This window comes from Panicum virgatum, chromosome 9K, assembly GCF_016808335.1.
Source record: "Panicum virgatum strain AP13 chromosome 9K, P.virgatum_v5, whole genome shotgun sequence".
In the NCBI taxonomy this organism is placed as follows: Eukaryota; Viridiplantae; Streptophyta; class Magnoliopsida; order Poales; family Poaceae; genus Panicum; species Panicum virgatum.
In genome coordinates, this window is record NC_053144.1 from 58,085,703 (window position 1) to 58,100,014 (window position 14,312).

Here is a 14,312-nt window from a genome sequence, read left to right on the forward strand (position 1 = left end):
TGCGAAACCCCCCGTGACCACACGAGAATCCCGCGGACACCCCCGCCGCGCCACCACGGGTAGTATAGTATAAAAGGACAGGTGGTGCCTCCTCCGGCAACCCACCGAACCAGACCCCAATACACGTCAAAGCGGAAAACCTCAGATAACCCCCAGGAAATCGTATTATAATCTCGCCCTCCACTCCCCTGCTCCGCTGCAACTGCAACTCCACTCGGCCGGCCGCCCCCCACCCTCCTGATCCTCCCCCCAACCATTGGTGCTTGATCGGATCCATGGACACCCACATCGGATCCTTGGACGGGCCGGCGCTGGCGGCGGCGAACGTCACGGTGGGCTGCCCGGCGTCGGCGCCAGGGTGCCCGATGGCGTCCACGCCGGCGCAGCCCGCGGCGGCGCTGACGGCCGGGGAGGCGTCGCTGGGGCGCCACCTCGCTCGCCGCCTCGTGCAGGTCGGCGTCGGCGACGTCTTCGCCGTCCCCGGGGACTTCAACCTCACGCTGCTTGACCACCTGATCGCCGAGCCCGGGCTGCGCCTCGTCGGCTGCTGCAACGAGCTCAACGCCGGGTACGCCGCCGACGGGTACGCCCGCGCGCGGGGCGTCGGGGCCTGCGCCGTCACCTTCACCGTCGGGGGGCTCAGCGTGCTCAACGCCATCGCGGGCGCCTACAGCGAGAACCTGCCCGTCATCTGCATCGCCGGCGGGCCCAACTCCAACGACTACGGGACCAACCGCATCCTCCACCACACCATCGGCCTCCCGGATTTCTCGCAGGAGCTCCGCTGCTTCCAGACCGTCACCTGCCACCAGGTGCGTCCGCGCGTGTCCGTCGTGTTCCTTGGGATTTTAGGTGGGTTTAGAGTGTCTGTTTCATCTGGTTGCTTAATGGTTTGTTTGCTTGTTCGTGGATTCAGGCGGTGGTGACCAATCTGGACGACGCGCACGAGCAGATCGACACGGCCATCGCCACGGCGCTGAGGGAGAGCAAGCCGGTGTATCTCAGCATTAGCTGCAACCTCCCCGGGCTACCTCACCCTACCTTTAGCCGCGATCCCGTGCCGTTCTTCCTCCCCCCCAGGTACTACTTGTCCATAATCCCCAGATTCTATGATTCATAGGCTGCTTTGCTTAGATCATGAAACTTATTCCCCCAAAACTTTCAGAACCTGCAATGTTCTATATTAATCCCAGGGCTGTCACGTATGAACTGAAGTTTCTGTTATTGGGGAAGTGCCTAATCGAAATGGTAGCAATCTGCAATTTACGTCTATCTGATGAAATCTCGGACTAGATGAACAATCATCTGACGTGATGACGATTTCTTGTCTAGTCATCAGATGAATTGAGTCTGTACTCTGTAATATGGCACTGCAAGTTTGTGCAACAAGATGCTATCTGAAATCCCGTTATTAACTGTGTCTGTAATACTGCAGAATGAGCAACAAGATGGGGCTCGAGGCTGCGATTGAGGCAACCGTTGAGTTCTTGAACAAGGCCGTGAAGCCGGTGCTTGTTGGTGGCCCCAAACTGCGTGTGGCAAAGGCAGGAAAGGCATTTGTGGATCTGGTAGATGCCAGCGGCTATGCTTATGCAGTGATGCCATCGGCCAAGGGTCTTGTGCCAGAGACGCACCCCCATTTCATCGGCACCTACTGGGGTGCCGTTAGCACTGCCTTCTGTGCTGAGATTGTTGAGTCGGCTGATGCCTACCTCTTTGCCGGCCCCATTTTCAATGACTACAGCTCTGTTGGCTACTCTTTCCTCCTCAAGAAGGATAAGGCCATCATCATCCAGCCTGAACGTGTGATAGTCGGGAATGGGCCAGCATTCGGATATGTCATGATGAAGGATTTCTTGTCTGAATTGGCTAAGAGGGTTAAGAAGAACACCACTGCCTATGAGAACTACAAGAGGATCTTTGTGCCCGAGGGACAGCCGCTGGAAAGTGAGCCGAATGAGCCGTTGCGTGTCAATGTGCTTTTCAAGCACATCCAGAAGATGATTACAGGTGACAGCGCGGTGATCGCTGAGACTGGTGACTCCTGGTTCAACTGCCAGAAGCTGAAGCTGCCCGAGGGCTGTGGGTGAGCATTGTGATGTCATACTGTTCTACTATCTGTCTTGTTCTTTGCCTTGTTCTGATGATGATTCTTTGCATGCTGCAGGTATGAATTCCAGATGCAGTATGGTTCAATCGGATGGTCAGTTGGTGCATTGCTTGGCTATGCTCAGGGGGCGAACACCAAGCGTGTGATTGCCTGCATTGGTGACGGAAGCTTCCAGGTGAATTTTCATTGCCTGATTATATCTCTCTCTTTCATTGCCTGATTAAATATCTCTCTGCTTCAATTTGATGGACGATGGCTCTATTCTAATGTGATTGTGTCTCCTGGGGCAACCTTGCAGGTTACAGCACAGGATGTGTCAACTATGCTGCGGTGCCAGCAGAACAGCATAATTTTCCTGATCAACAATGGTGGGTACACCATTGAGGTGGAAATCCACGACGGGCCATACAACGTCATCAAGAACTGGAACTACACGGGCCTTGTGGATGCCATTCACAATGGAGAGGGCAAGTGCTGGACCTCCAAGGTAAAGAATCTGCCAATAGTCTTAACCCGTACCAGAACTACCTGACCTAGCAGATGCTGTTACAGCTGTACCAGAACTACCTGACCTAGCAGATGCTGTTACAGCTGTACCAGAACTACCTGAACTAATGTTCAAAAAAAAAAGAACTACCTGAACTAGCAGATGCTGTTACAGCTGAAGAACTGTTGCTAATGGATGCAATGGAAACTTGTGCAGGTAAAGTGCGAGGAGGAGCTGACAGCCGCGATCGAGACGGCGCTGGGGGAGAAGAAGGACTGCCTGTGCTTCATCGAGGTGATCGCGCACAAGGATGATACCAGCAAAGAGCTGCTGGAGTGGGGCTCCAGGGTCTCTGCTGCCAACTCCCGTCCACCGAATCCTCAGTAGAGCAGTCTTGCAAGCTCCAAGCAAAGAGCTGCTGGAGTGGGGCTCCAGGGTCTCTGCTGCCAACTCCCGTCCACCGAATCCTCAGTAGAGCAGTCTTGCAAGCTCCAAGCCTCAAAGACTCGGTAGTGGTGGTAGAACTATGGGGCTCGATCGAATAACGTGAACGCTTTGCCCTTTCTGTTATGTTCTCCTCGTTTAGTGCCTGGTTCTCATTGTTCTTGATGGTCCTGTATCTATTTGTGACAATTCCCCTGTTTCTCGTGCGTGAATGCCGTAGAGAATAATGAGAAATTTCAGGCTTCGGGACTAGTTTTGTGTTGTGTCATGTGACGCTCTATTTTGTGCTACCACGTAACCCGTGTGATTTCAGTAATCGGGTGAAGATTAGCCGACCGGGTATTGAATCGTGTGGTACGCTGTACTCGTTTGTAATTGTCGCCAGGCCGCAGGGAGAGATGGAGCTACGTGGTACTCTGTTCCAAATTATAAGTTATTCTAAGAATTTTGAAAAATCAAATCATCTCAAAGTTCGATCAAAATTATAGAAAGAAATATAAAAATTTATGACATTAAATAAGTGCACTATAAAAACATAGCTAATAAAGAATCTAATAATACTTAATTGATATCATAAATATTATTATCTTATTATATAAATTTGATGAAATTTAATAAATTTTGACTCTCCGAGATTCTTAAAATGACTTATAATTTAGAACGGAATGAGTAATTACGTGTCCCTTGTCCAGCGTTGGCCGGTCGAGGAATATAGAAGGGATCTAGATCCGCACGCATGAACCGAGGTGCACTGAATCTTGCACAGATGCAGCACGTCAGATTTTTAAAAGTGTGGGGCGCATCATCAGAGAGGTGCGCGGCCCGGTGCCGATGATTGACAATCTACTCCGTATTACCTTTTTTTTTTGAAAGCATAATCTATTACTTTCGGCCTTTCGGGGGTAAAGTTTCTCGGCAAGTTGCCATCATGCGTGCGTCTGTACATAGGCGGACTACTTTCTTGTGATCCCTGAAGCTATCTCACCATCTGTTTGTGCTGTCGATGTGCTCTGTTGCTTTTGCTGGGCAATGTGGCACTGCTAATCATATGCTTGATCTCAATTATGTAAGGCCTATGGTGGGTTTGGTGGAGACAGCAAAGCGATGGGTTACTTCCTATAGACCATCTGCCGCTAGGTTGTGCGCTTGTTGTTTTGCTGGATGGATGGAATACTTAAATTGTAGTTTTGTATGTATGGAACCGGATGATTAACCCTTTCTGTATGTAAAGCTAAGGAGATCCAATCCAAATTGCAAGTCGTGAAAACTGAAGGATGCTTCACGATGAAGTGCATTCTCACGTCACAACCAGACGGCCGACATGTTAGAACGAGTAGCAGTTTTCCAAAACCGCAGTTCAGAGAAGATAGGATTCTGCGAAGTTGGCATAAAAAGAAAAATGAAAGGTCGATTCAATCCAATCCTTGTCCAAGCACGAGATACAAAATGTGCTCGCAAAGCCGTATGCATCGTCTATGATGATGTCAACCTGTTTTTCTGCAGAAGATGTGAAGGGAAGGAAGATTTACAGTTCGCGATGTGGGATTTCAGCTTTGGGATGTTTGGATGGGCGCTCCTGCACCTGTGGCACCGAAGTTCCATTGCCAGTATCTTTTCATCACTGCTGGCAGTTGCTGATCCATGCTGCTCAATCTCCTCAATGACATCAACAGAATCACGAAAAAACGGTGTGGTGAAGGAGTTCCAGTGCTTCTTGTTTTTCAAGCTCGTGGAGTCAAAATCCTGACTAATAATGTGAAGATGCAGTTGCCGCATAGATGGAACCTGTAAAAGAACAAGACATCTAGGCCTGCTCAGTTTTGTGTTTGGTTTGAAGGATGACGGGAATAATCCATCCAATGATCCAAATCTAACTCCAAGCATCACTCATGTGTTTCGTTTGAAAAGTCGAAGAGGTTAATTCATCAAGAAACCATCACTCGCATGAAAATGTTTATAGAAATTGAGGAATCGGGACATCACACCAAAATTTTGGGATGGTCCCATGATGGACCAGATCATCAAAGATGAGGTGGTTGCTCAGACAAAACACCCTCTGCCTTTCATTTCAAGAAAAGTTTTAGGATCATACCGAGTGGTATCCAAGCCTGAACACCAAAGATGCATCTTCCTCGAGGAACTTCTGTGCCCACTTCACCCCAGCTGAATGCATCCTCCTCAGCAAAGGCAAGTGTTCTTTTTTGACATCTGCTAGGGAGTCAAGACCATCTGTCCTAGATATCACCAAAACATGCCTTTTAGCCTGCATATATAAAGAGCTATGCTAAGACGTCAACCGATCACCAAGTATAACAAAGAAACACAAAATAAAAAATATAAGTAGAAAAATTGATAATAAACCTTTGGATAGAGATCTTTCAGAACGATAAATTCGTCAGATGTCTCCATGATAGAATCTGTGTTCTTGTATTTCTCTGGGTGCATGGCAAGTTCATAAAGGGCCTGGGCCCACGATCCCCAAGTCTTACTGGCGACCACACCACTCTTTTTTGTGTCTCCTTCCCTAGCTTGGTTTGGAGCAGCAGATGAAGTGATGGATTTATCATGGTAATTTGGCATGTTAGCCTTTGTACACTCATGCTGTTGCTTCACAGTCATGATGGGTGGAAGCAACTTATGTTTTTTCATCCTTTCAGATCCATGGCTGTCCTCGCGCTTCATTTTTGTGTCATTGGGTGATGTCCCACCGGATGCTGACATTTCTGGCCCCAACTTTTCGTTCTGCTTTCCCATGTGGCCCCGGACAATGGATGCAAAATTCTCAAAAAGCGAATTGTATGCTTCATGAAGAATCTTAGACCCTTTGATATAGTCATTCTTCAGATAATCTGGTCGCATTGGGTTCATATTTGGCCCAAGCACATGGATGACATGGGTCACACCTTCTCGTTGATGCAGAGGAGAAATTGATGGAAGTGGAACAACAACAGAGGTTCCTGGCCTCAGTGCATCAGCACATTTTTTGGTTGCATGATGTAAAGATTCTCCAGCAGCACTGAATATTGCCGCATTAACCCCTCCACCTCCAGGCTTTAACCTCCTGCATGAAAAGGGCACAGATATTACCATCTTGTTCATATCAAGAAGGGCCCTAACTTCTTCAACAGTTGTTATAAAAAAAACTTCTGAAGAGCAAATGGGACAGATAAGTTTAACCAAAAATAGGATAGCATAATTCAACAGAAGGATATATCTAGACATACTCTTCTAGATGAGAAAATGTGCATTTAAGTAAATACATAGGAGCACCGAGTGTTATGTGACCAAAATTATTACCAGTTAGCAGCATTAGCAATCACGCTGCACCGAAGACCTCCTTTCGTGTGCAACTGAGTGATATCTCCCACGAATGTGAAAAACCTGCTGCAGTCAATGCTCTTTTTAGAAGCCTTCTCTTTGACCAATGATAATATTCTTGATTTCTCGCTAAGGTCTACAAGAACTAGTCTTATATAAGTTATATTATCAAATTTCTGCAAGAAATCAGCAGCTGTGTCTACTATAATGTCAGATGCTCTGTCAAGATCAAACTGGAAGTCAGCAGTAGAAATAGATGGAAATGCCAGAGTGCAGGAATCAACATCACCAGAATCACATTCTTTAGCATGCTCTTCATTTTCGTTCTTGTCATTCAACCCCTTCTCAATTTCCATTGGGCAGGACATACCTTCTTCAACCTTTTCATGTTTTGGCAAAGGTTTTTGCTGCTCTGGCTTGGTTTCACTCAATGTAATCTTGGGTCCACTGGATTTCTCAACAGTGGAAGTATCACCCTTCTTTAGAAACTTCATTATACCAACTTGCACGGGTCCTTTGCTCTTCTGACAAAAAATTCCTGATGGAAGACTATCTGAAGGCCCTAAAGCATTATACAAATCAACTGCCTTTTTAATGTCACCATCATCATTACAGGACATGATCCTACTGAAACCTTCTGTCAGCAAGGGTGTCTCCTTCTTTTGCAGCATCCGGTTCACAACAAGGGCGGCCTTTCCACCCTGCAGATTTCCTTCATGGCCCTTACGGCTCACTGCACGCGAGATACAGACCTTAGCAGGTAAATCCAGGGCTACAGCATGCACATCCACATGCAATGTGCTGCCCAGCTTCACAAAGTCTGCACGCTGCTCTCGTTCCAAGTTGCAGCGGTCAATGAGAACGCTCTTGCCCTCCTTCAAAGCATCAGATGTAGCCTTCAAGCACTGTATTTTTGTCCCAGCTTTACCATTTCCAATTGTATCCTGAACAACAGTTAACACCCAAAGGGAGTTCTGTCAATCTGTGCAGAATTGTCTTGTGGTTTAAGAATAACTATTGTGAACGGCACAAGAGAATGTCCATATAGAAAATGCAGCCCGGTAGCTTGGAAGACTCTAGTGTTTGATATTATCTGCTTCCCTACGTGATGTTATCCTTATGGTAACATGACAAATTGTTATTACAGTATTGACAGAGTGAAAAGTGAAGCAAATAATGCAGTTTTCAGGTGTCAGGAGCTACAGGTTTTTTTTACATAAAGGAAGCTTTATTGATCTCAGATAATTACATCAGGAGCTACAGATGGCTTCCTGAGGACGAAATTTCGTCCATATTTTAACTTTTGGCAGTTATTAAGCAATCAACTATGCAATTAGTAGCACATTGCCTTGAAAGTTGAAACCTCGCAGCCGAAAGAGATAAATAAAAACTACTCCAGCACCGTGCAGCAAACTCGCACGCATTGAGGCCAAGAGCGGCGTGGGGCCCACCTGGCAGATGCGAACCCACCGGCGGCCGGCGTTGGAGCCGGCAACGACGGCATCGGCGAACGTGGACTTGCCGCTTCCCGGCGGGCCCACCAGCACCACCACCACCTGCTTGCCGCCGCGCTCCTCCTCCTTTGCCTCCGCGCCCGCGCCTGCAGCGAACGGTCCGAGGCAGGACGCGCTAGGGTTTTAGCAGCGACGGCGGGGGCGGTCCAATCAGAGGAACAAAACGGGGGAAAAAATCGGAAAACCCATGGTTTCGGGCGCACCTCGGCTTGCGGACGGAGGCGGCGGGGAGGAACTGGAGCCGCCCCCGTCGGGATTCATCTGGCAAAATGGAGGAATCCTTTTGCTGCTTTGTGTGCGCCGCGGCTATGGCGATGGAACAAGGGGGGAGCGCGGAGAGGCGAGGAAGTGCCGCGGGAACCGGTGGGTTCTAGCCGTCCGTGCCTCACGATGGTCGAATCTGGTGCGTCGGTTACGCACAAAAGTCTAATTCTAATAATCAGATCAGATTAATTGGAAAAAAACAAAAAAAGATGAGCAGTTAAGCAAAAATCAAAAAGATTACCAACTAGGTGTGTGGCTGCTGGGATTCGAGCCCAGGTCTCCACGGCCACAACGTGGAATTCTCACAACTAAACTACAGCCACTTTGTTGCTTAGGGGGAGAACTGCATAATAGGTATACGGTTTATTTCGATTCCTTGCCCAACAAAGCTTATCTCGCCTGTGGCGATACTAAAACATGTTTGTAGATTACAACTTCGTACGGGCACATCATTTCCTATGTTCTCAAAAATCTGCGCGAAACACACGGCCGGGGATCAATATAGTACAGGACCAAGCAATTCTCTCATCTACCACTGCAAGAATCACCCCCCAAGCTAGAGACAGTCTACAGGCTAGTACTCGTTGAAGTGGATGCCGCCGAGCTTCCAGACGAGGAAGGCGGTGCCGAACATGATGGTGGTGATGAGCGTGAAGGAGACGAGGACGAGGAACACGTCCACCCCGAACGGCAGCTCGAACGTCCACCCTTCCTTGGGCATCCCGCGCTTGCTGTCGTCGAACAGGTTGCCCGGCGCCTCGGGCAGCCGCGACCCGCGCCGCCCGCCGCCGCCCCCGGCCTTCTTCGCGTCCGCCTCGCGCAGCGCGTCCAGCACCCCGCTCCCGAACTCCGGCTTGCTCGATTTCGACGGCGGCGGCGACGACGCCCCCTTCGCCGACGGCTCCGCGTACTTGCCCAGCACGCGCGCCGCGCGCAGCCGCTCCCGCGCCGTCAGGGGCGCCCGCTTCGGCGGCTCGATCGGCGCGCTGCCGTTGGCGTCGGCCACCGGCTGCTGTGGCTGGCCGTTGCCCGGCGTCACTGGGAATTTCTCGGCGCTGGGAGAAGGGGTGGTCGTTTCTTGCGCCGCGGCCGGCGCCGGCGCCGCTTGGTCGTTGTCCGTGGCTCTGCTGCTGGTTCTTGCATGCCTATTCCTAGCCGGCAGGCTCAGCAGGAGAAGCTCGGGTTGCAGCTTCTGGAAGGCTGCAGCTGCCGCCGGTTTCTGGAAGGGATGCCTCGAGCAGAAGCTGAGCTGGGTGTAGAACGAGGAAGATCTGGGGACTCCTGCTAGCTGTGTGACAGAGCAGTCGCGTCAAGAAGCAGGGACAATCAAGATGAAACTATGATCCAGAAAAAAGAAGCGCTTACTTTTGCAGTAACCCTGGGCGGGGACGGGGAGGAGGAGCTGAGGCTGGTGGCAGCCATCTTCCTCTCCTCCGCTCGGCCACAGCATTTTGCGCTCAAGGCCAGTGAAGATAACATTCGCGTGACGGCGTGAGGCTGAAGGCTGTTGCTGTCCACGAATCAGAGCTGGCGAGGGGATGTCATAGCTCCGACAATACGATGGGCTGGGCCGAATTCGTGAAACAATACAATCATTGACTGCAGGCCCGGAGGGGCTCGCCTTGTCTTCAGACAAAGAAAAAAAATAAAGTCCATTTTTAATCATCGAACTATCAGGTCAATTTGATTTTGACCATCGAACTCCAAAACCGGCTATATATACCCGACCTGCGAGGGGAAAGCCACCCTCCGACTATTAATGTAAGAAAAAGACCTCACCATAACTCATACCGTAACCCATACGAGAGCGGGCCAAGGTGAGCCATGACCTATTTCCATGTGCTTTGGCGTGTAGGTCGGCGAGAAATTTTTTTTTAACCTCAGCCTGAAATTCACTCCCACCGGGAGTCAAACCCAGGATCCGAAGAATGCTACTGACGTCACCTAACCAATCCGGCTAGGCACCCTTTCGCTCTTCAAACTAAGTCCCAACTCTCAATTGTAAACACCGAGCTATTCGAAATAGAATCAAATTAATTTGTAGTAGAGGTCTTGAACTAAGTACATACTGTACGTTAATAGGTCCGTAGTCTGCAGTATTAGCCAAACCACATGTTTCAACTTTTTGTGAACCCAGCAAAAAGGATAACAGAAATAGAGAACGAAACCCAAGTCTAGCATGCGTCGACTGTATATTCCATGTTTCAACAGGACTGTAGCATCCGCACAATTACATTGGCAGGGAGTTTAAGGGAGGATACGTCAGTAATTCTGGTTTTCCGGACGACAAAACTGTCCGACAAACAATATACACTTCACTCTCATCATTCAGCTATGTACAAAGCCTTCAAGATAATACCGTACGCTGTTAGGTCTAAAACTCTTCCAATTGCAATGTTCGTCTACCAAAGGACTGGCTTTTGTTTGGTGCGCGACAGCTGGACGTCTCCATTCAAAACAGAGCCCACGAACCTCTCAGCTTCTTCCAGTGTCACCTCGCCATTGAACACGGCGTACCTCCCCCGGCGAGGCTTGTAGGCAATGAGAAGCTTGTCAGATGACTTGAATCCAGACTTGTCAAACGATGACAGGAATGTGGATTGCTTGTTCTTGTCCAACAAAGCATAGGAGAGTGCACTGCCGGAATTGTAGTTCTGACCCCTTATCAGAGTCTTCTGAGATATCTGGATGCAGGATCAAAAGAAAAGAGATAAGTGTGTGTGTTAACAATGCTGTACCAAATACAAAGAAAAGCAGAATCACAGGACAATAGATATTACTGTGCATTAACAATAGCTATGCAGAAGAATAAGAAAATATGTGCTTCCACTTCTACTATAATACGAATTTTTAAGACACGAGATGCACCTCAGACAGGACTGCTTCAAGCTGTCCCTTCGCTTTGGTTGATCCGAAAACACCGAGTATGCATACTGAAGTCTTCTCTCCACAAATTTCCTCAGCGTTGGAAGCTGTGAGCAGTGGAACCTTGTTTTCTTCCCGTTGACTGGAAGGTTTCTTATTAGCTTGATTTGACGCCAGCTTCTTATTCTTCTTCTCAAAACTTTCTAGCAGCGTCTTTAGTTCTCTTATACCAGATCTAAGATCTTTCACCGAAATGCCATCCTTCAGAAGAAGCTCCTCCCCATTAACAGTTCGGCCAATTAGAGCTGGTAGATTCTTTACACCAAGACTCTTGAGCAGCGGATGAGAAACATCATGAACCTAAACAAGCACCACAGTTTATCACGTTACATACTTTCATCAATATTCGTTGTCGAATCCTAATAGCATTAATTGTTACCAATCCTGACTGTTCACCAACATGGTAAATGTACACTATTTTAAACGAATATCAATAATGTACCATTGTATGTCATACTACCATTTTTGTAACCATTCATTTATTGCCTAGAAGAAATATGGTCTACTGTGTGACAAGTTTTCCCATGAAGAGCAGAGTGATTATTGAAGACCAGAATTTCCTAAGAACAGTATAGTTAATGGACTAAATTACTTACCTCAGCATCATAAAAAATTAACCGATTACGGAATATCCCACTGATAGCACGCCACATTACTGGTGTGTCCTTCTTACTCGATAGTAAGAGCACTTGAGGAAGGTTTGGTAGGACATTTGGAGGGAAGCTGAATTGGCCAATATCTACCCGTTTGGAGAATCTTGGCAGGTGTTCTTGACAAAATGTCTTCAAGCTCTTTGCATCATGTTCTCCAGAATACTCATGCAAAGACCCTTTCTCTGTAGTGGTGTACGAATAAATGAAGAGACGGGCTGATTTCCCTAGTGAAACACCAACCTTTTTGCAAAGAGATTTTTCATTATCACAGTTGACCTTACCAGCCTGCACAAAGAGAAAGCTATTAGATAAGTATGTTGTCACTATATGTTGAGCAGTGCTATATATTCCATTAGTTTTTTTTATCTCAGCTTACCCTAAGAGCACCATCCAGTGAGTGTACCACGTCCTGCATGACACTTTCTAAAACAAATTGACCTTTTGACTCGGGTGTATAAAATAACAGAAGCCAAGTAATTCCTTGATCAGATATTTCTTTACTGAAAATTTGTGTAGTGACATCCTGAATCTTGGCAGCGCCAGAATGCTGACTAGAAGTTCCTGTATTGGATCTAGCTGAACCAGCAGATCCACCATGCTGGCTACCACCCATTGATCCACCACCAAATAAGTTAGAGAAAACATCACCAAGATCAAAACCACCACCAAATGGGTTTCCACCACTGGCCCCAGGATTACCACCAAATGAAAAGGAAAAAGATTTTGTATTTCCTTGACCACCCATTGTCTGCCATCCATCACCAGATGTGAAATAGCTGGTCTTGGGGCCACCACCTGTGAAGTATGTGTAACCCTCACGATTGCCAAAATTTCCACCACCGAATCCAGGGTTACCCTTCTCATCACCATATAGGTCATAGTTTTTCCTCTTCTCTTCATCAGATAGAATCTCATACGCTGCAAAGGCACACCAATTCACCAGGTATTTCAGTATTACAGAAAACACACAGCTATTCTCATCTAGCAATCATGAAACAAAACCAGTTCATAAAAGAACAGTTACAGGACCCCTTAGTGCCAGATAATTTAGTGTGAACAGCAGCAGAATAAGTCAAACATATAGAGCATGTACTGTTCCAAAACTTTTTGCACCTAAACAAACTCAAGAGACAACATGGAATATTATAAATGCATCTTGGGATAGAAACATAAACAGACACTACTCCTGCCCTAGTTCAGACCAGGGCATTTAGAAAGCAACCAGATCAAATGGAAAGGGTTCCGGACACATACGGACAGAACGGCAATGATCTTCCATTGATATGATGATGACATGGTTAAGCGAGTTGGAATGCCAAATTAAGGATTATCTGATATACATCAGTAGCATCTACAAGTTCTAAATCTAAATAGGTATTGAAAAATCAAAGTTGATATTCTTACCATTGTTTATTTCTTCAAACTTTTCCTGAGCACCCTTGCCTTTATTCTTGTCGGGGTGATATTTAAGAGAAAGCCTGTAGATATAAAAAAGTATGATAGGATTATTAGTCTAAGCTATGGGCTGAAACCAAATCTCGTCATATTGACATTGAAAAGTTGAAAACATAAAATATGTCGAACATACTTGTGAAAGGCTTTCTGAATGTCGCGTTGGCTGGCATTCTTGTCAACTCCAAGAACCTGGAATCAAAAAAAAAATCATGAGAGCATGATGTAGAGATTGTGACAAACTAACATATATAGCATATATAACAAATATACTCATATAACAGTTGCAACATGTTCGGACGATGCATGGATTACCAATTGGCGAAAGGCTCAAACGGAAGCAACATTTCAGGCGTAAAACGTGACTGCTGTCTGACAATTACCACATGACAGTTATGAAATTATGAACATAAGCATCAAACCAAATATTAAGTTTCCATGGTATACTATTGAATTCTCGCCTCTGCTACCCTCTTAACAAAATACGTGCCTGTCGCGGAAAAAAAATCTCGCCTCTGAATTACTCGAGAATCTCGTTCAGAAAACAAATCAACATCAGTAACATATCACACCAATTGGAACCGCACGCGTGAAAAATTAACATTGTCATTGATTTGTTAATGATTATGCTCTTTCAGTCTTTTCAATGCGTACAGCGTGCGCCGCTTAATCAGTTGAAAAAGAAATGCCTAGGGTTTACAAATAACCAAGGAAGATTGGAAATACGCCCTAATGTTACGCAAACTCCTCACCTTGTAGGGATCTATAGTTTTGGCCGCCGCGACGTGCAAGGCGACCGAACTGAGGACGAGCAAGGCGACGAGAAGACACCGGAGGGGGATGGGGATCCCCATCGCGGCGTGCCGCGCGGCTTCGGTCCGGTTCTGCTTCGCTGGCTGAAGCTTCCTGCGCTCGATTTTGCTCGGCTTGGCTTCTGCTGGGTAATCTCTGGGTTGAACTCAGGCTGGATTGGGAGGGAAGGCTGCCGTTTTTAGAGAGGAAGAGCCGCTTCGGGTCGAGATGTTTCGCGACGAGGTACACGTGGCCCTCGGGGGGCTCTTCCAGCGAACTCGACCAATAGAATTCGAGCTTTTGAACCAGGATGCGTGGCTGTCGCCGGGTTACGTTCGAACCATGTGCCACGT

General features: G+C 47.4%; 4 protein-coding genes across 5 annotated transcripts; 1 reads left to right on the top strand and 3 right to left on the bottom strand.

Annotated features, from left to right (window-relative positions):
• The first annotated feature begins 99 nt into the window (after positions 1-99).
• On the top strand, positions 100-3,293 carry LOC120652711 (pyruvate decarboxylase 2-like). Of its 2 annotated transcripts, XM_039930604.1 has the most exons (7): positions 100-812; positions 917-1,080; positions 1,436-2,086; positions 2,168-2,285; positions 2,409-2,597; positions 2,814-2,945; positions 3,034-3,293. In XM_039930604.1, the coding sequence occupies exons 1-7, from the start codon at positions 276-278 to the stop codon at positions 3,070-3,072; spliced, it is 1,830 nt and encodes a 609-aa protein (XP_039786538.1). In that variant the 5' UTR covers positions 100-275; the 3' UTR covers positions 3,073-3,293. The 2 variants fall into 2 exon arrangements, with proteins under 2 accessions (XP_039786538.1, XP_039786537.1); XM_039930603.1 differs by having other exon boundaries at positions 276-812; positions 2,814-3,293.
• A 1,070-nt stretch (positions 3,294-4,363) lies between these two features.
• On the bottom strand, positions 4,364-8,265 carry LOC120652712 (transcription factor bHLH140-like). Its single transcript, XM_039930605.1, has 6 exons — positions 8,077-8,265; positions 7,811-7,959; positions 6,339-7,303; positions 5,403-6,102; positions 5,134-5,304; positions 4,364-4,826 (listed from the first exon to the last, which is right to left on the bottom strand). The coding sequence occupies exons 1-6, from the start codon at positions 8,132-8,134 to the stop codon at positions 4,515-4,517; spliced, it is 2,355 nt and encodes a 784-aa protein (XP_039786539.1). The 5' UTR covers positions 8,135-8,265; the 3' UTR covers positions 4,364-4,514.
• Positions 8,266-8,481: 216 nt separating this feature from the next.
• Positions 8,482-9,665, bottom strand: LOC120652713 (formin-like protein 16). The gene is made up of 2 exons (XM_039930607.1): positions 9,503-9,665; positions 8,482-9,425 (listed from the first exon to the last, which is right to left on the bottom strand). Exons 1-2 carry the CDS (start codon positions 9,614-9,616, stop codon positions 8,712-8,714), a joined length of 828 nt encoding a protein of 275 aa, XP_039786541.1. The 5' UTR covers positions 9,617-9,665; the 3' UTR covers positions 8,482-8,711.
• A 629-nt stretch (positions 9,666-10,294) lies between these two features.
• Positions 10,295-14,217, bottom strand: LOC120652714 (dnaJ protein ERDJ3A-like). The gene is made up of 7 exons (XM_039930608.1): positions 13,920-14,217; positions 13,304-13,359; positions 13,120-13,193; positions 12,092-12,633; positions 11,659-12,000; positions 11,006-11,362; positions 10,295-10,821 (listed from the first exon to the last, which is right to left on the bottom strand). Exons 1-7 carry the CDS (start codon positions 14,019-14,021, stop codon positions 10,540-10,542), a joined length of 1,755 nt encoding a protein of 584 aa, XP_039786542.1. The 5' UTR covers positions 14,022-14,217; the 3' UTR covers positions 10,295-10,539.
• Between the last annotated feature and the right edge of the window lie 95 nt (positions 14,218-14,312).